This window comes from Trachurus japonicus, chromosome 12, assembly GCF_045865225.1.
Source record: "Trachurus japonicus isolate A0001 chromosome 12, Traja_1.0".
Classification (NCBI taxonomy): domain Eukaryota; kingdom Metazoa; phylum Chordata; class Actinopteri; order Carangiformes; family Carangidae; genus Trachurus; species Trachurus japonicus.
This window is the reverse complement of record NC_140918.1, coordinates 3,341,153-3,363,072: the sequence shown is the minus strand read 5'-3', so window position 1 is coordinate 3,363,072 and position 21,920 is coordinate 3,341,153. Positions and strand designations below refer to the sequence as shown.

Genomic DNA, 21,920 nt, shown 5'->3' with positions numbered 1-21,920 from the left:
GGTTTAATCTTGCTGTCCACTGCAGCACAAAGAAGCTCTGCTTTCTAAAACTGTCATCTCCTCCACCAAAGAGCTCACACTCAGCACAAAGTTCACACCTCTGACATCAAATCTCAAAGTGTCGTCTGCTACAAACAAGTTTCACTACAGTCTGGATGGTTTGGTCCAAAAGCTGCAAAGGGCTGAACTCAGTGTTGATGAATATCCAGTCAGAGGACTAAGGCTCCACTGACTGGTGTTAAACTTCTTTCACTTCTACAGAATTACAAAGCTGTGAGTTCACATGGATCTCAGTTACTATGGAAATGGACACACTTTATTTTACTCTTTACATTTTTATGCTGACGATACAGTTGTTTGTTCTTACTGTTGCCCTGGTCTTTGAACATCTGAACAGAGCAGCATCACAACCACTCAGCATGTGGCTATAGTGACTTCAATGAGTTCATCAGCTGGAAAGGATGAAGCTCTGAATGGTGATGAGTGATTTAGTTTGTGTTGTCATGGAAACAGACTTCAACAAAAAATCGAATAAAAAGGTAACAGGGACAAAAAAAATAATGCCTTTAATGGAATTAGAATAATACAATTATCAATACCAGGGTCATTAATCTCATTAACATACGTTTGATTGGTGATTTAAAGATCAATGTTAAGACTGAGATGATGGATTTAGAAACCATCCACACACTCTGTACAGACACCAGTTCAGGGGCGGATTGGCCATAGGTAGTACCGGGAGTTTTCCCGGTGGGCCGGTTACTATGGACCGATAGGCGGCCGTTTTTTATTTATTTATTTAACTTTTTTTTCCGCCATGCCTCCCTTGCCTATTGTAACTCTCCCGGCCCAGGGAGAGAGACATGCATCGGCTGTGCCCACAGTGCTCAGCTGCAGACTCAGCAGAGAGGTGACGATTGGCCCAGTGGCTTGTCTACCTGGCCCAATGGCCCTATGAGAGGCTATAGAGGCCCAGGAGTCCCACCCACGCATGTTCTAGACCCCCCCTCGTCCAATCACTTTTAATGATGAGGAGTCATGATGAGAGAGAGCGAGAGAGAGAAAAAAAACAACACACCAGCGCAAAGAAAAGAAAAGTAAAAAAAACGCAAAGGCGGCGCGGAAAAATGGAGGAAAGTAACAGAAAAAGAAAAGCTCTAGCAGCACAGACTGCTGAAAGTACAAGAATTACGCAGATCAGGGGCCGCCTGGCCTGGCCAGGGCTAGAAGCACCGATGCTGCAGCTTCAGCAGCAGGTCCTTCACGTGAGTCTGAAGGGAGTGAGGCTCCCATTACCACCGCCCTTATAGTGCAGGAGGAGGCTGAATAAATAAGTGTTGAGGAAGACTCTCCACCATGTGAAGGAGGTAGTGATTGTTAAGCAGGTATGTGCTTTCCAGAATGGTGTGGATAAACATTCATTAAAATACTGTAAATGGTCCAGAACAGTTGCTATGAACTTTACTTGACATAATAAATAGCTATAGCTAATAACTCTGATGGTGTGGTGTGTTACAGCTAAATCTAGTTATCTAAAGTATTGGAAAACAATAACTATATTCATATACTATCCTGATTAATTGATTAGTTGCTTTTATTAAAGTGCCCTCACTCAAATTTGGTCATGAAGGACATTGAGCTAACAACTTAACAAATGCTTTTCCATATTTTTTTCAGTCAGTGTTTATGGTTTATTGTCCTTTCAACAGTTTAACATTATACAGTTAAAATTAATAAAACACAGATTAACTACTGTTACAGTAAAACATCATTCTGCATACATATTACTCATGATGCAGTACACAATTTACAAGTATTTCTTGTCATGCTTCATTGTCTATACATTATGTTGAGCTGTACTGTCTTTCTAAGATAAAATTAGTGTTTGTCCATTTTTCAGATCATTGTACTATTGTTTTCCATACTTTAGCCAACTAGCCAAAGTTCTGATTGCATGCAGACTCATTATGTGCATGTAATTTTGTCCAAACTTAACTTATTCCACACTATTCCTCTACTTTGTTGTATATTGTATATCGTTTAGTAGTGGTGTTATTAAGAGCTTGTGTGTTTGTATGTACATCAACGGTGCTAGTTGGCAAAATATCCGCGCGCAGATAGTGGGCCGGTCTGGACCAAAAAGTCCAGGGCCAAATTTTTGTCCCAGTCCACCCCTGCACCAGTTTATGTTCAACACTGTCTGGAATTTGTACAGATGTGCAAAAGAAATGGCGTGCTCGACTCTTGTACAAAAATAAACTGGATGCCGGTTCACGCTGAGGAAAGCCAAGGGCTGAAACGCGTCCGTTTGACACTGCTGTGCGCAGGGCAGTTGCTAGGAATTCTGGGCCCCCTGAAAGAATATCGGTGTGGGCCCCTCTACCGTATTCATTGCCACCTTCGATTTTCTTGTTTTTCAGTGTTCTTGATGGTGTCTGGTGTAATACATCCAATTTGTTTCCTTTTTTACAATTAACGACTTAACAAGTCACAGTATTATTATGTAAATTATGTATTATAAGTTGTCTATTCTATTACACCTCTGATTGCAAATACATTTTCAATTAACCCCTCAACCTGAGAACAGTGAGAAGCATTTTTTTTTCACATGGATTTTAGTATACCATTGAATGATTGAATAGCTTAAAGCAGAAGTAAGTGATATATTTGTGTTAATATAAGTCTTAAATAGTTATATCTTCCGACATCAATCACTTCTATAGAGTGTTTGGTCTGAAACACGGGTCTGTCAGTCACTCTGCTCTGCTCTGAGCCCAGGAGAAAACATTTATCGTATCCTACAGTTTTTATCCAATGAGGGGAGAGAACGGCATGCAGGGCTGTGTGTGCAGCCAAGGAACGCCGTGAATGTGGCGACGTAGGGACGAGGACTGTTATGGTGCGTTCAAGGAGACTCGTATTTTTCCGACCGTGAAGTCGTACCAGTTCGATCTGGTACGAGTTCACTGGTCAGAAGTTACGAGTGGCCGTTATAGTGACTTTCACCTGTAAAACAGGTCGGAAAAACACGAGTGGGTTGCCTGAAACGCTACAAAGTCGTAAGATGTGACTTGAAGCTGTAATTTACGATTTCAAAAGCCTGCCTGGAACGCAGCATTAGCCAAAACGACCGGATCGCTTACTTCTGCTTTAAGCAACAAAACTTTGTTTTTTTTCAAGGTGATACTTAACCAAGTTATCGATTAATTCATTAATCGATATTTGATACAGATTTAAATGGTCTTTCCTGCCAATACACTATTATGATTACTGTAGTATTTAACTAGGCTACTTAAAGCTTCAGTTGGTAACAATTATTCAGTCATATTTGCTGGAACTGTCACTATATTCTGATGGTCAGACATTAAATGAGTAATTTAGGACAAAATCCAACTCCTCTGGCTCCACCTACAGCCTGTAATCGTATTTGCCAAAATCCACCGCGCCCGACGATTCTCCACCAGTCAGGTAGAGGGAGCAGGAGGAGCAGCCAATCGCCGCTCCTACACGTCGTGCTATGGATACGGTACATCTTCTGTGGGTGCCTTTATGGCTACTTTGTGTGTGTCTGTGTGTGTGTGGGGCGCTTGGCAGAGGCAAAGACGGTTTATAAACTCTTTGGCAGAGGTTCATAAAGGGACCTGACGGAGTATTGTCTTGAAATTTCCGACCAAGTCGCGGAGTTTACTTTCACTTTCGTCAACTTACCAACTGGAGCTTTAAATCACAGTAGCATAAACTGATTTGTTGAATTCAGCCTGATGTAAACATTAATAAAACTCAGTAACCAATCACACAGCAGCTCCATGTTGTCCCTGTGTGATGTTCAGGGACAGGTCAGGACAGTCTGAAGACAGACAGCTCTGAGGTTTAAGTCTTACGCCTGGTTCACACTGGACGCGAAAGCGCCGTGACGCGGAGCGGCCGCGGAAATTGCGCGCGAGCCGCGTCCCTGCAGTTCACACCAGACGCTGATTTCTCCGCGGCGGTCGCGAGCGCCTCTGCTCCTCAGCTGTTGTTTACTCACATTCAGAGCTGTGTTTTTTACATCATGGATAAGTAAATAACCTCATATAATTATAACACCGTGTGCTGTGGGTCAAACAACTCCCTGTACTTCACTTCCAAGATGAATTTCACGTCGTCCTTCACTTGACAACAACTCGTCTCTGCCTCTCTCTCTCTCTCTTTCCCTGTTTGTTTGTGTGTTTTGACCCCCCCGCCCCCCTGCAGCCAGCCCACTCCGTGTCTCCCTATCCTGTGTGTGTGTGTGTGTGTGTGTGTTTTCATCTCTCTTGTTCTCTGTTGAGAGTCTGACAAATATAAATACGGTCGCATTTGTCAATCGCTGTATTTTATTTTGAAAAGTGCTTTATTTTGAAAATTGACTGGATTCTCTCGTTGTTTCATGTGTGACTTCCTGCCAAGATTGACGCGATTGCTCGCGGCTCGCGCACAAAATAGAACAGACGCCGAAACGATAAATGCACGGCGCGAGCAAACGCGGCGCTTCGCGGCGCGTCGCGTCTGGTCTGAACTACACAACCTGTTAACTTGGCCGCCGAAGGGACGCGGTCTCCGTTCCGCGGCTATTCGCGGCGCTTCGGCGTCCGGTGTGAACCCGGCGTTATGCACCATGAAACACTGACAGGTCTGTAGCTACATCTTGACCAAATATCAGCTGTTCAGCTGCAGCAGAGGAAACTCCGCTGTTCTCAGCTTCCCCGCGACGAGCGCTTTTTTTTTTTTTTTTTTTAAACACGCCCCCCCCTCCCCTCCCCTCCCAGAGCGGAGCAAGCAACAAGCCTGCTGCTGCCTGCAGAAACCGAATGCGGAGTGAAATGTCATATTCACAGTCACAACTTGCACAATAAAACCAAAGATTACCTGTTCAACATAAACTCAGCACCGCTGCTGCAGCAGCCTGACCGGGTCTCTCTGCACCGCGGCGCCGCGGTGCCTCCAGGCCCCGACTCTTCCTGCTCCTCTCCCCCAGACACAGGACCCTGTCCTGGGTCACCCAGTGCGAGGAGTCTCCCTGTAGCATGAGGCTGTGCTCGGCGCTGGCCTACTAATGGCGGCGATGCCAGTCCCGATGCCGCCGCTGTGCACCAGCTGCCGGTGATGAGCATAGACTGTAAAAGGTAATGAGGCGGTGCCAGTTGCCGTCGTCGCCGTCCCCGGCAACGGGACCGCGGCGACCGCTGGTACGAGCAGCGCCGCCATTAGCAGCCGTTAGCACAGCCTCATGCTACAGGGAGAGTCCTCGCGCTGGGTGACCGGGCACATGGTGCTGTCTCTGGGGGAGAGAAGCAGAAAGACCGGGGCCTGGAGCTCCGCGGCGCCGCAGTGCAGAGACCCGCTCAGGCTGCGGCTGGAAGCAGCTGTGTGACAGGGAGAGGAGGAAGACCAGCAGCTCAGCAGGGCCGCGTGTATATCGGACCACAGGACCATAATCGCTGTATAAACGATGTAAATAATAATTACCAATGCTCCAAATCGTAGACCATAGCTTTAACTCGTTACTCACTGGTTTCTTAGCGATGGTACAGCCTGAGGCCAGTATACAACAGGTAACAGTGTTGTTGTCTCTTTTCACCTCCTCTCTCCCTTGCAGTGATCAGTGCATAATACATATATGTATTATATTAACAGTGTCGGCGGCTTGTTAGATGATTGTGCTCCAGTGTAATCAATACGCCTGAAACTCATCCAGTGAGAAACGTTCCATGGTGCTAAATGAGTGCGATTAAAATGCGTTAATTTTTTTAACGCGTTAATTTTTGTGTAATTAATTAATCGTAATTAACGCGTTAAAGTCCCGGCCCTAATATATATATATATATATATATATATATATATATATATAAATATAAAACATTTTTAAACCATTCAAAAGTCAGTGTAAACTGTAGCCTATTCTAAATAGTCTTTTTTTTTTTTTTTTTTTTACTTTGTTGTTGTCCACTATTATGGTGTATTTTATTTTATATTGCTATGAAAACAAACAACAACAACAACAAATCTTTGAACATTCAACTTTTTTGTATTTAGGCTATTCAAATGTCCCATAACACATTTTACAAGACTACATTGAACACATCATGATAACGTAACTGACCTTCGTCAGATGCTCATAATTACTGAGTGGAACTTGAATGCGTCATAATACAATTCAATGCAACCTCTACGTGGGCGCATACTGGAGCACTGTCCGTGCCAGTGACAGTGTGAAACAAACACACACACTGTAGTAGCCTCCAAATTAGTAACGTTTAGTTATAGCTACTCTGAACTGCCGACTTTTTTTTTTTTTTTTTTTTTAATGAACTGGTGACTTGTCCAGAGTGTCGCGCTGCCAGGTGACAGCGAGGCTCCAGCCTGCGCCCCGTCAAAGCTAATGTTACAGACATTAAATGAATGAACAAGTAGGCTAATTGATTCAGCTGCCCACGGTAGTTTTACTCTCACCATCCTTAGTAAAAAAGTTTTTGATATCCTGGGCCCCTGCTCTGCTGCTCCTACTCCTGGCCTCCTTCTCAACTCTTTTCTGGTGTCCAGACTTATGCTTTTTGGGGGCCATCCTAACCCTGCTGGAGTTCACTCCAAGGGGGCAGTTGTCGGTCTGAGAAGTGAAGCTCACTTCCGCGTTCAAAAAGCTGCAATCCCCTGGGCTGTCGCTGGGGGCTGGCTCCAGAAGGGAGCAACTCCAATTGAGCCCCATGTTAAAATAGCCGATTTTACAGCTTAAAAAAACATATTTACAGCCTGGTACATTTCATTTTTTTGGTCTCAACCGATAGTTTCTACCCCCGCACACACTCTGAGGGGGGTGAATTTTTTTTAAAACTCTACCGTGTTGGAGCTATTTATTTATTTGTAGTATTTAGTGCTGTTTAGTTTATTTTGTTTAGTGAGTATTTAGTTTTGGTTATTCTCAATCAATTTGCTTGATTTCATTATGATTAGATTTCTATTAGTATTCTAGGTTATTATTTGTTTACTTTAGGTGTTTCTTGTTTATTATTTGTGTTTTGTTTCATTTGGGCAAGGTAGGGGGGGCACCTGAAGTTATATAGGTAGGCTGTCGGTAAGGGACCAGCATGCACCTGGGTGGGCAAATGGTTTTTTACCGGAGCGGGAGAGGCACAGGAATTTTCTTTGTTCTTTGTTTGCTCGCTGTTTGGTTAAATAAACCACGCTTTTTGTTGAAACTGGACATTTGTTTGGACATTATGTTTTTCCCATCCGCGTACACCACAACCCATGGTGCAACAGTGGCCCTTTGATTAGTATAATTTGAAGTTTGATTTGATACTTTTATTTGTTTGACAATCGGCTGCTACATAAGTAAAAAACCTGCCCTTGGGCTCAAAGGAAATAAGCTTCAATACTGGACTTGTTGCATTGTGCGCATTATGGACGAATGGAAAGCAGAGATTGTTTAAATCACCTTTTGGACTCAGCCACGGCGCGCATGCTGCTTCTGGCCCAGATCGACAAGACGTTCAACCTTCTCAAAGAAACTGGTATGTGATAAAAACTGTAAAAAGCTGTAATGGAAAACGGCCAAACGAGTGGAGTTTGACACAGTATCTCACAATACATGGAGTTCAATGAGTGCATGGTTGAATCGCTACATGTCTACTTTTACGCACGGCCACGGCGCATTCATTCATTCATAAAAAGCCGGCCGCAGTGTGTGTTTGTTTGATGAAGAGGATCTGTTGGTCAATAAGCATCGTGTGTTTGCAACCTGCTCTTGTGTGCGTTTGAGGACTGTCATTGGTGTAATAAACAAAAAGGAAAGAAAGCAATTAAAAGAAACGGAAAAATGTCTGATGTTGTTGCAACGGAGGCTGAAGAGCCGTCATCAAAAAGAGTTGTTAAAATGTCTTCTAAAGCAGTGGTCCCCAACCACCGGGCCGCGGACCGGTACCGGTCCGTGGATCATTTGGTACCGGGCCGCAGAAAGATGAAATGAAAATGAAAAAAAAAAAAATGAAATCGTTTGTTTCGTCTATTTCACACTTCCGGTCGTTTTATTTTGAAAATGTTGCCACTTCCGTTTGTGCATCTTCCCGGTGCTGCGCAATTGACAGGCAGGCACAAACGTAAAAGAGTGAAAAACACACGTCGCCGGGCCGGGAAAAACTTAATAATGAGACGACAGAAGACCTGACGCCTTCCAACAAGAAGAAAGCTGTTCTAAAAGAAAAACCACGAGTCCTGTTTAAATTACGGGTTCATTGCAACAGGTGATTCACCTGCTCCAAGCTCCGCAATGTGTGTGCGGGACCCGGCCGGCTCTCTGCCGCTTCATCACTTCACAGACAACTTCTCTCCCTGCGTTCTGGATTCAAGCAGAATATCCTGAGATCGCCACAAAAGCACTGAAAACCTGCTTCTATTACAAACATATTATGTTTGTGAAACGGAGTTTTTTGCAGCTTCAGCAGCAAAACGAGATGACAGAGTAGACAGGAACCGAGATGACAGACGGAGCATCACCCCCAGATGACTGACATTATTATTGTGATACTATATTATGGTGAGTTGTAACAAAGAACGTAAACGTAAGAGAAAACTAGGCTATGTGAACGTGTAGTCCTGTTAATACAGTAGGCCTACATGTAATGTAAACAGGAGAACGTACGCTACCCCCCCCCCCCCCGAAGAGAACGGCCGCCCCCCCCCCGGGCCGCGGTAAAATTTTCCACCGGTGACCGGTCCGCGGAGATAAAAAGGTTGGGGACCGCTGTTCTAAAGGAATGGAATACAGTGTGACAAGGTACCAGGAAAAAAGGAGTGCAAAATGCAAACAAGCTAAAAGATGCATGGAACATATAAGTGCGTTGATGGCATCAATACAAAACGTTGATTCAGTAAAGAATGAGCTTGCTGTGTTCATGCAATGTTACCAAGACGCAAATGAAACCCATACATCTTTTATGAGTCTACCTTTGCCCAAAGATGAAGTTGAAAGGCAAAGTAAATACTTCTTGGAAAAAATGACAATGTTTTGTGATTTCACTGACAACGTAAAAGGCTGGCTCTTTGATGCGGGTCATCCATATGTTGAAACAAATAAAGACGATCCTGATTATCAATGTGTTGCTGATGAAATACATCCTGAAGATAGTGCCTCCAATGTTGCAAGTGTAAAAGCAAGTTCTCTAAGATCACACTCCCGACTATCACGGAGTTCATCAACATCATCTGCACGCATCAAAGCTGAGGCCGATAAGGCAGCGCTTGTGGAGCGCATCGCTGCGCAAAAAAGGAAACATCAGAGTTCATTTGCAAAAACAGATAAACGCCATTTTGGCAAAAAATGAGTTAAGGCTGGTAATTTACTCTTTGTATGGCGCTGTTTTCAAAGCCCTAATCCGTTATAGTGTTATACCCGATATTTACTGTTGGAAACTCGGTCAAAGTTCATGTTTTGTAGCAGAAACCGTCATACGCCACATCCGTTTCTTAGCGGAAGCCGATATCTCCATTGAGCCAATCAGCGCAGCGCATTTAGATCACGTGACAGCAAGATGGCGGAGCCGGCTTTCTAACTTCTGAAAAAGTTTTTCTCCGGCAAAAAACACAATTTTTCGTGGATTAAACAATGGAAAACTATGATGAAGCGGAAGAGGCCGTTAAATTGTCGTCACGGGGAAAAAAGAGGAAGCGAAAACCCGGTGATTATAGCCGTAACGTAGAAAAAAAGGCCCGGCACAGTGGAGGAGCGCCGAGTGTTGTTTGTGCGCACAACACAGTGAATGTCTGTCAGGCGGCGAAGTTGTCTACAGAAGAAATCGCCTACATACATAAAACCCTGTATTCGACTTCAAGCAAGGAAAAGCAAGATGCTACGCTGCTGTCTTACATGGATATCGGACCCATTCAACGCAGAAGACCAAAGGTGGAAGAACCCTCTCAACAGAAAACCAGAGAAATTACTTACTAACTTACTTACTCTGTGCTGAACCAAGAACAAGAGCGAATCCCAGTCTGCAAAGCGTCGTTTATGAGTCTGTTTTGTGAGTATTTCATGTAATAACTATAAAACATTTATGATATAAAGTAGGCTATGGTGATAAATATAGGCTACAGTCATAATGAGACAAAGTCAGAATAGCAGTAGTAGGCTAATTAAAGGGAAACAAGTCGGGTCGCTTTTCCGCTGCGTCCATGTGCATTGTTTACAACGGAGCCGGGGCGAAAAATCAATCCATGTAACTTAGCGGTGGATAAGGTTATATAACACACGATGTGTATTACTGTGTAGTAAACTGTCATATACAGAAGATTACTGGTTACGGAGCACGTTTGTATCGTTTAACCACGTACGGCAAGGCAATTTTATTTGTATAGCCCGTTTTTACAAACAGGAGGGTTTTACATCCCATCACAACAACATCCTCTGCCCTTAGACCCTCACATTGACTGAGGAAAAACTCCATGGAAAACCCTTTTAACAGGGAAAACCATTAGAAAGCTCAGGGTGAGCAACAGAGGAGGAATCCCTCACCCAGGACGGACAGACGTGCAATAGCCTAGATGTTGTTACAGACAAGAAAACAGTTTATAACACAGAATGTGGGAAACAACAACAACAACAGCTGAAGGAGGAAGCTTCTGGTAGGCAAGGGAGGCAGGGAGAGCAGACCAGCTTAATGGGAACTGGTAATAGTTTTGTTTTGCCCATAGCAAGAATCTAATAAGAGTCTGTTGCAAGGACATATTGGAGCTGCCTTGAGTAGTAAGCCTGCCCAATGGGTGACTTTGGCAGCACCATGTTTTGCTTCATGGCAAATGATATTGTGAAAGATTCACTCACATCGTTAAGAAGATAATAAAATCTGCGTCCTTTGTGCCTATGTAACATGAATACTGCAGATTCCGTCCGTTTTTTCTCATCTGAGATTTCTGGGTCTTTAAGTCTCAGTCGGAATGCAAGTGCTGCACACATCTTTTGTGTGCAAAACAATGGTTGATAGAATTTATTCTGTGATTGTAGGTGTCAAGAAAGATCGCCTCTGCAACATAGCTAAGTTCTGGAGAGAGAATGGGGTGCCGATGCCAGAACGTCGTGGAGGTGCAAGAAAGCCAGAGGAAAGAGCTGCAAAGAGGGAGGTAGTGAGAGACCACATAAAGACGTTTACATGCAGAGCGAGCCATTATGCTCGCCGCGGTGCACCTGGCAGAAAGTACCTTCCGGTGGATTTGAACGTTAAAAAAATGCACGAACTGTTCCAGTGCCAAAACGAGGAGCAGATCTCCTACGCGTTATACTACAGCATTTTTGTATATGACTTCAACTTGGGTTTTGGACACCCATCAAAAGATGTGTGCAGCACTTGCATTAAGTTCCGATTGAGACTTAAAGACCCAGAAATCACAGATGAGGAGAAAAGGAAGGAATCTGCCCTGTTCATGCTACATAGGCGCAAAGGACGCAGATTCTATGATCTCCTTAATGCGGTGGGTGAATCCTTTACGATATCATTTGATATGATGCAGAACATGGTGCTGCCAAAGTCACCCATTGGGCAGACGTATTACTCCAGGCAGCTCTACCAGTATGTGTTCGGTATTGTTCGCCATCGTGGTCAGGATCAAAGTCAAAGAAAAGAGGACATTCATCTTTACACGTGGTTGGAGAGTCAGAATAAGAAAGACAGCAACATGATAGCGTCTGCTTTACAGCATTATTTAGGCAGTGTTGCTTGTGATGAACTATCTGAGTATAAAGAGCTAAGACTCTTTTCAGATTCTTGCTATGGGCAAAACAAAAATATTAGTGTACTGGCAATGCTCTTTGCCCTGAGAAAGCGCAAGTTTAAGGACTTAAAAATGGAATATACCTTTCCTGTCCGCGGCCATAGTTTCATGCCCCCTGACCGCGTCTTTGGCCGTTTGGAGCAAGACATTAAAAAAGGGAAACTGTACTGCTACCATCCGAATATGTGGACATTATGCACAAACATGGAAATGTCCATGTTTATGGACAACACTGGCAATGCCATGACTTCAAAACTGCAGCCGCTAAACACTGTTCTTCCTCTCGCTCATTTAAAATCAGTGCTGCCAAGGTACTTGAAATCAATGGTGACGGGGTGGGTTTTAAGCAGTTTTACGGGGGTAGCTTCTGTTACCATTCTCTTTTGAAACGTGGTAAGACATGGGGAACCTTCAAACCAGCGCTTGCACCAGCAGTAAACTGTGTAAAAAAGGCAAAAAAAGATGATGTCCTTAAACTGCTAAGTGAGCTTGGGGTTAGCAAAACAGTCCACACATTTTATGAGGATGCCTTGGCTGACGCAGGACATGATGTGGGCAGACAGGACTTAGAGGAAAGCAGTGCTGAGGAATAAGGCTATCTGAGTTATGCTGCAGATTACACAGAATATTATGCAGTACTAAATGTGTAATACTTGGTTAAAAACCAAAGGATAATAGTGTGAAACACTAAACAAAGAGCAGCACTTAAAACATTGTAGCATTGACTACTGAATTGCACTACAAAGAGCTGTGCAGTTTGAACCTTGTAGCTTTTTATTTATTTATTTATTTTTAAATTTTTATTAGTAACACTGAGTAATATCGAATAGCAACACTGACACATTAATGTAAAATACTGCAAAATGTCTATGCTCAGTCCATAATTACCTGTTTATGATGGTTTGCAAGTTTGCAAGTTTGCTGCATATTGAAGTTGAACCTCATCTGTTTCTTTTATGATAAGCACTGAAACTAAAATACTTTGAATACTGACTATCGAATGCTGAATACAAAAAAAAAAACACATTTTGATGGCTTATGAAAGTTCTTGGGTTGTTTTTGAGATTTCTGGTAGTATTATAACTGAAATTAGTTTGAACTTTACATGTTGTACATGAGTTGTTTTTTTTAGCACCTTCCTCACTTGTTGTATAATGAATGAATGAATTTATTTATTTATTTATCTATTTATGAGTCATTTTAAACAAACAATAACCACATGTTGATGGCTTTCCGCTTGTTGTATGATGAATTAATTAATTAATTTATTTGTTTGTTTGTTTATTTATCTTTCTATTTATTTATTTATTTTATTTATGAGTAATTTAAAAAAAGCCACATGTTGATGGCTTATCAACATGATTTCTTTTCATGAACATAGATTTCTGGTTGAAATTAGTCTAAACTTTACATGATCTGCATGAGTGTTTTTTTTAGCACTTTCCTCGCTTGTTGTATGATGAATTAATTAATTAATTAATTAATTAATTAATTTGTTTGTGTGTTTATTTATTTATTTATTTATTTAATTTATTTATGAGTAATTTAAAAAAAACAAAAAACAAATAGCCACATGTTGATGGCTTATCAAAGTTCTTTGGGTCTGTGTTTAAGATTTCTGGTAGCGTTGAAATTAGTCTGAACTTTACATGTTGTACATGAGTTTGTTTGTTTGTTTGTTGTTTTTTAGCACTTTCCTTGCTTGGTTTATGATGAATAAATGTATCTATTTCATTTATTTATGAGTCATTTATTATATTCAATGGTAAAAAATGGATTATGGAGTTAACTGTTTTTGTGAAAAAAAACAAATGTTGGAGTTATCTGCTTTTGCCCCAAAAACTAAAATATAAATGAAAAAAAAAGGTTTTTCAATAAAGGGTTATTTTTTGAAATACCTCCATTTTATTATTTCATTCCTCCTTAGTCAAACCCACTCAACTTTGGTTTGACCCATATCACTTGTAAACAATTATGAAAAAACTAATTTTTTGAAAATTTATAAAAACGGAGTTATCTGTTTTTGCAAATGAACTCTTCAAATAGAAGCGCAACAGGAAAAACTGAGGAGAGAAAAGGAGCAACTTGAGCTTGAAACGGAACTGGCAGCAACAAAGGCAAAGCTTCAAGTCTTGGAAATCAGTTCACAGTGTGGCTCAAAACATTCAAACGGCATGAACTCTTATGTCGAAAGGAACAAATCTCATGGTGCGAGTGAATTAAATCCCCATGCCAACACCTTTGTGCCTGAAAAAATGAATAAAAAAGATCATGCTCTTGGTTTGTCTGCTCCTGAACTCCAACCACCAGTTGTTAAGCCTAAACAAAAACAGATGAAACAAATGGATGCGTTGCTTGTCCAACAAAATCTGTGCTCTAACCTCCCATCTAGGAATATCCCTGTTTTTGATGGAGACCCACTCCAATACAGGTCTTTCATCAGAGCTTTTGAAAATGGAGTGGAGGAGAAAACAGACAATTGGAGTGACTGTTTGCACTTTCTTGAACAGTACACCAGGGGGCAGCCAAAAGACCTTGTGCACAGTTGTCAGCATTTGCCTTCAGAGCAGGGATACCACCGAGCCAAGAGTCTTCTTGCAGAGCACTTTGGAAATGAACACAAAATTGCAGCTGCATACATGGAAAAAATACTTACCTGGACACCTGTAAAAAGTGAGGACATTAAAGGGTTGCAATCATTCTCTTTGTTTCTACGTGGATGTTCAAACTTAACAGAGCAATTGATGCACATGAAAGAGCTGGACTTACCATCTAACATGAGGAGCATCATTTTGAAACTTCCTTACAAGTTAAGGGAAAGATGGAGAAATGTTGCTTGTGATCTGCAAGAACGAAGAGGTAACAGAGCAATGTTCGCTGATCTTGTTGGTTTTATTGAAAGACAAGTCAAAATTGCTTCAGATCCAGTTTTTGGCAACATTCAAGACCCACAGCTCACCAACTCCAAAGCTTCCACTGTTAGTCACTTCAAACAAAGGAAAAAGGGAAGCAGCTTCGCTACTAACGTCACTACAGTAAAGGATGGAGTCGTAACTCAACATACAGGAAACAAGATCAAGTCCTCCACTCTCAACTGCCTGTTCTGTTCACAAGTTAATCATTCAATGGACCAATGCTCACAGTTCAAGATGAAAGTACACAGGGACAAGATTAATTTAATTAAAGAAAAAGGAATCTGTTTTGGTTGCCTGAAAAAGGGCCACACTAGCAAATACTGCAGGAGTCGTTTGGATTGCAACGTGTGTCACCAAAAGCACCCAAGTGTCCTTCACATAGAGCGTCAGGATAAAGGAACACCCTCTGATCAACAGTCTGTGAGCTCTTCAAATGTTTCACCTGCAGTGTTTCAGACCTGTGGCCATATTGGGGCTGGTCATTTTTTCTATTGTTGCAGTCAAAGTCAAGAGTCAGAGGAGCAACAAAACTGTGCAGACGTATGCTTTCTTGGATCCTGGGAGCTCAGGAACATTTTGTACGGAGAACTTGGCAAGAAAATTGAATGTGAGAGGTAAAAGGACAAGTATTCTGTTAAGAACAATGGGTCAAAAGAAGATAGTAAATGCTCATGTGTTGTCAGGTCTGGAAGTGTCTGGTCTGAATATGAATGACTTTATTGAGTTACCTGATGTTTTGACACAAAAGGACATGCCTGTCTCATCACTCAATATTCCACGACAAGAGGACGTTGATCAGTGGTCGTATCTCAAGGATGTTCAACTTCATGACATTGAGGAAGGTGTTGATCTGCTCATTGGAACTGATGCACCAAAAGTGATGGAGCCTTGGGAGCTCATAAACAGCCAGGATGAAGGACCTTATGCTGTCAGAACCAGGGTCGGTTGGGTCATTAATGGTCCACTTCGTGGTGGGAGCAACAAGAATAAAAGTGACTGCTCTGCTGTAACGTCCAACCGGATCTCTGTTGAACATCTTCAAGAAATGCTGGTTAAACAGTTTAACCATGATTTTAATGAGAGGTCATCAGATGAACAGATTGAAATGTCCAGAGAGGATGTCAAGTTTATGAATGTTATGAATAACACCACAAAGTTAATTGGAAGCCATTACTGCATTGACTTACCCTTCAGGCAGGAAAACCCTCTCTTGCCAAATAATCGTCATGTTGCAGAACAGCGCCTCCAGAGCCTGAAAAGAAAGTTTGCCAAGAATGGTCAATTTAAAGGAGAGTACATCACATTTTTAAACAACATGGTGGCTCAAGGATATGCTGAAGTGGTGCCTTCTGATCAACTTAAACAGAGTGATGGAAATGTATGGTATATCCCTCATCACAGGGTTTATCATCCCAGAAAAGGCAAGCTGCGAGTTGTTTTTGACTGTGGAGCAGCATACAAAGGGACGTCACTGAACTGTCAGCTTTTACAGGGCCCTGACTTGACCAACTCTCTAGTTGGAGTCCTTGTTCGATTTAGACAAGAGCCCGTTGCAGTAATGGCTGACATCCAAGCAATGTATCACCAAGTGCATGTTTCTGAAAAGCACATCAACTTTCTCCGCTTTCTCTGGTGGCCTGGGGGAGACGTTTCACAGGCTCCAGTGGAACATCGTATGAAAGTTCATTTGTTTGGAGCTGTGTCGTCACCAAGCTGTGCAAATTACGCATTGAGGAGAACAGCAGATGACAATGCCGAACATTTCCCTCATGAAGTGGTCAATACAGTAAAGTGTAATTTTTATGTCGATGATTGCTTGAAATCAGTGGCCTCAGAGGAGGAGGCAGTGCAAGTGGTCAAGGATGTGACTGCGCTTTGTCACAAAGGAGGATTTAATCTTTCCAAATGGATCAGCAACAGCCGAACAGTGCTGCTGTCAATTGCTGAAGACTGCAGAGCAAAGGAAGTGATGGAGCTGGATTTGGATGTGGACCAGCTTCCGATGGAGCGAGCTTTGGGGCTACAGTGGTGCATTGAAACTGACAAATTCAAGTTTAGAACCTCAGTGCAAGAACAGCCACAGACTAGAAGAGGTATTTTGTCAGTGGTCAGCTCACTTTATGACCCCTTAGGTTTTTTGTCCCCATTCACCATTCCAGCCAAGCTGTTGTTACAGGAGCTTTGTAGGAGAAGCTTGGGGTGGGATGAAGCTATCCCCCATTCTCTCTCCAAGAAGTGGTTTGAGTGGTTGGAGGATCTTCAGAAGGTGGCTGAATTCAATGTGGATCGCTGTATGAAACCCAGAGACTTTGGAGACCCTGCCACTGCACAGCTTCACCACTTCTCTGACGCCAGCCAAGTTGGATATGGAACAGTGTCCTATTTGAGACTGGAAAAGGATGACAGCGTTCAGGTTTCATTTCTGTTGGGAAAGGCCAGAGTTGCTCCACTTAAGCAGACAACAATTCCTCGACTGGAACTCACAGCAGCAGTTCTTGCAGTTCGAGTTGACAAGATGCTTCAGAAGGAGTTGCAACTTAAGCTGGAAAAGTCAGTTTTCTGGACCGACAGCACAACTGTTTTAAATACATCTGTAATGAAACCAGACGATTCCAAACTTTCGTGGCAAACAGAGTCTCCTTCATCAGAGGAGCATCAGATACTGATCAGTGGAGATATGTTTGTTCTAAGGAGAATCCGGCAGATGATGCATCAAGAGGAATGACGGCAGAGAATTTCCTGACAGGCAGGAGATGGATAAATGGGCCAAAGTTTCTCTGTGAGCCAAAGGAGGTTTGGCCTAAATTGGATGCTGATCTTCATGTGATTCCTGCAGATGACCCAGAGGTCAAAAGGGAGTTGACTGTAAATTCTGTTGTCGTGGATTCTGAAGTGCCACAGATCGCCTGCTCTGTTACTTTTCATCCTGGACGAGACTAAAAAGGTCTGTTGCCTGGTTGCTGAAGGTCAAGAGAACTCTTGTGTTATTGGGACAGAAGAGAAAGGAGCTGTGTGCCTCTAAAGATCTCAGCCAGGACAAGCTGGAGCCAAAAGAACAGGAAGTGAAAAGGAAAATTAAGAGCTTTAAAGCCACACTCAAAGGACAAATCTTGACTCCTGAAGATCTGGAAAAAGCAGAACAGTCAGTCATTCAGTATGTACAAGAACACAAATTTAAAGCTGAAATTTCCTCACTGAAGAATGGCTGTAAAAATGTTTCAAAGGGGAGTCCTCTGTACAGACTGGATCCGGTGATGGATAATGGAATCCTCAGAGTAGGTGGTCGGCTGGATAAAGCAGCATTACCAACAGAGTCCAAACATCCAGTCATTTTGTCCAAAGATTTGCATGTATCCGTACTGATTCTGCGTCATATTCATCATCAACTGGGACATGCAGGAAGAAATCACATGCTGTCCAGGCTGCGGCAGAGGTACTGGATCATCAATGCAAACTCTGCTGCAAGGAAAGTTATATCTGACTGTGTTGTTTGCAGACGCAACAGAGGGAAACTCATTGAACAGAAGATGGCGGACTTGCCTGAGGAAAGAGTGGTGCCTGATAGAGCCCCTTTCACAGATGTTGGAGTTGACTATTTCGGGCCCATTGAGGTTAAAAGAGGCAGAAGTCTTCTTAAAAGGTATGGAGTGCTTTTCACCTGTCTGACTAGCCGTGCTGTGCATTTGGAGGTGGCACATACGTTGGATACAGATTCCTGTATAAATGCTGTCCGGAGGTTCATCTGTAGACGAGGCCCAGTCTCCACCATCAGGTCTGATAACGGCACAAACTTTGTTGGAGCTAACCGGGAGCTGAAGGAAAGTCTGGCTGGTTTAAATCATGGCAAAATTCAGGGAGCGTTGGTCCAGGATGGCATAAAATGGAGCTTTAACACACCAGCAGCTTCCCATCATGGTGGTGTTTGGGAGCGCCTGATTCGCTCTGTGAAAAGTGTTCTGACTTCAGTTCTCAAACAGCAAATTCTGGATGATGAAGGGCTCCAAACTGTTTTTTGTGAGGCTGAGGCCATATTGAATGACAGACCCATCACTAAAGTCTCTGATGACCCGGACGACCTGGAGGCACTCACACCTAACCACATTCTGATGTTAAAGGGCAAGCCAATCATGCCACCAGGACTGTTTGATCGCAGTGATTTGTACATCAGGAAAAGGTGGAAGCAAATACAATACATGGCAGAACTGTTTTGGAAGAGATGGATTTCTGAATACTTACCTATGATGCAAGAGAGACAGAAATGGACAATACCAAGGAGAAATCTCATTCCTGGAGACATCGTCCTCATTGCAGACGCTGCAGCTCCAAGAGGATCTTGGCTGATAGGGAAAATCTTGGATGTGAGAGCAGATGCAAAGGGCCTGGTACGCTCTGTGCGCCTTCGGACCAGGACCAGCATTCTGGAGAGGCCGGTGACGAAGCTCTGCCTGCTGTTGGAAGCAGGAATGTGACACCATGGACTCTCTTTCTCTCTCTCCCTCTCACTCTCTCCCTCTTTCTCTCTCTCTCTCTTTTTGTTGTTTCAGGTTCATCATAAAGAAGAAAGTGAACTGAAGCTAATGCATGAACTATTTCTAGTCATAGATTGGGTGGAGGGAATAGCTCCTTTGATAAATTAAAGTAATTGTGATTTAATGCACAATTAGGGGCCGGAGTGTTGGAGCTATTTATTTATTTGTAGTATTTAGTGCTGTTTAGTTTATTTTGTTTAGTGAGTATTTAGTTGTGGTTATTCTCAATCAATTTGCTTGATTTCATTATGATTAGATTTCTATTAGTATTCTAGGTTATTATTTGTTTACTTTAGGTGTTTCTTGTTTATTATTTGTGTTTTGTTTCATTTGGGCAAGGTAGGGGGGGCACCTGAAGTTATATAGGTAGGCTGTCGGTAAGGGACCAGCATGCACCTGGGTGGGCAAATGGTTTTTTACCGGAGCGGGAGAGGCACAGGAATTTTCTTTGTTCTTTGTTTGCTCGCTGTTTGGTTAAATAAACCACGCTTTTTGTTGAAACTGGACATTTGTTTGGACATTATGTTTTTCCCATCCGCGTACACAACAACCCATGGTGCAACAGTGGCCCTTTGATTAGTATAATTTGAAGTTTGATTTGATACTTTTATTTGTTTGACAATCGGCTGCTACACTACCGTTTTACTATTATTAGGTTTAAAGTTCTGGCCAATTAGGGCGCGGAAACGTTGAGTGACAGGTCCGGCGACCGCTCCTTCGAGGCCAGTGGGCGGGCTCTCGGCCGGCCAACGGCCGCACCGCTCCAAATATGGCAAGTAGAATCCAACATGGCGCGGTTCAAACCCCCGTAGTAGCGGCACAAAACAGACTCCCCCAAACCAATGGGTGACGTCACGGGTGCTACGTCCATTCTTTTTACAGTCTATGGTTCGCTCGCGCTCACTTTTTTCCGAGGAGGAAGAACGAACCGCTGTGTGGACCAAACCATTTTTTAAGAAGGGGTCAGGGGGGTTATTGAAATGATTAAAATTAAAATATTGTATGACTTGTGGCTTTGTTTTAATTCAGATTCATTCGTATGAATATATATTAGTTCAGTGTATGCATAATAATTTTGTCATAGAGGATACTGGGGGCTGTGTGTGGGCCCCCGCGGGCTGTGGGCCCTTATAATTGTCATCACCTTTCCCCCCTATACGACGGCGCTGGCTGTGCGTTTAATAAATGTTATAAGTTTCTACCGTGAGTGCTGACATTTCAGTTTTTTCTTGATTTGTACAAATGTGTCAGTGCGTTCACACCGGGCACAAGGTGAATTTTTTGCGCAAAAAGATTACATACAAAGTCAATGTGAAGACACGAATGGACGCGAATTTATGCCGGCGGTGCGAATGGCACAACGCGAAAGAGGCGAACACGCAAAATTCGCCTGTTCGCGCAAGTTCAAAATATTAAAGGTAAAGGTAAAGGCCTAGGCCTAGGCAAAGCATGCCGCACGTACAAGAAAACAAATATTCCAGCGGGCAAACTCGTGCCCGGTGTGAATGCACTGTGACACATCTGGCCCCAGGTCTGACATTCAGGGAACAAATGGAGGATAAATCCAGTTCAGATCCCTTTAATCATATTTTCAACATGTTTGTGACATTAATTATAGCCTGTTGTGTTTATGGTTCTGTTGGCTGCACTGTTAAAAGCATGTATTGTTTCATTTGATCAATGTGATCAGTTTGTGGATTTAAATTGATTGAATTCTAACATCTTTCCAGCCACACTGACAAAAACAAAAGCTGATTCCTGAATGAAACTCTGGAGAAATTAGACTTTGTACATCTGGAAAATGTAAAAATCTAGTCTTACATGTGCAGCTGTGTTCTCATGAATCAAATTTAAAACACACTCACACTTCCTCGGACCAGATCTCAGTCTCTGAGGTCCACAATGGTCCACCCTGGAGGAGGAAACAAAGTCAGGATCAACTTCATCCACCTTCACTCAGTTCATCAGAGAGACAGAGACACAGAGTGAGAGCTGCTGTTGTCTGTCCATCTGTCCGTACCTGAGAGAGTCCAGTCTCCAGTCTGGATCCTTCAGTCCAGCAGACAGCAGATTCACTCCTGAGTCTCCTGGATGATTGTAGCTCAGGTCCAGCTCTCTGAGATGGAAGGGGTTGGAGCTCAGAGCTGAGGTCAGAGAAGAACAGCCTTCCTCTGAGACCTGACAGTATGACAGACTGAACACACACACACACACACACACACACACACACACACACACACACACACACACACACACACACACACACACACCACACACACACACACACACACACACACACACACACACACACACACACACACACACACACACACACACACACACACACACACACACACACACACACACACACACACACACACACACACACACACACACACACACACACACACACACACAGATTAAATTTGTTTGAGTTGTGTGTTCTCCAGATAATATTACTACTACAACTCTGCAGCCCAATTTTGCTAACCTTCCCCACTTAATTGTTACACCTCATTCAATGCAGGAACATAAAACAATATATGAAGCCTTGCTAAATTCACACTAACCTGAGAGTCTCCAGTCTACAGTGTGGACTCTCCAGTCCACCAGACAGCAGCTTCACTCCTGAGTCCTTGAGGTTGTTGTAACTCAGGTCAAGGTGTCTCAGACTAGAGGACTGGGAGCTGAGGACTGA

At 43.0% G+C, this 21,920-nt stretch overlaps 1 protein-coding gene across 1 annotated transcript in view; it reads right to left on the bottom strand.

The window, feature by feature from the left end:
• Positions 1-21,920, bottom strand: part of LOC146976840 (uncharacterized) — a 57,315-nt gene that overhangs the window by 18,373 nt on the left and 17,022 nt on the right. The window contains exons 7-8 of the mRNA XM_085794301.1: positions 21,243-21,366; positions 21,088-21,134 (exon numbers count right to left, since the gene is read on the bottom strand). Of these exons, the coding sequence (XP_085650427.1) occupies positions 21,088-21,134; positions 21,243-21,366 (171 nt within the window). The remainder of the gene's footprint in view (positions 1-21,087; positions 21,135-21,242; positions 21,367-21,920) is intronic.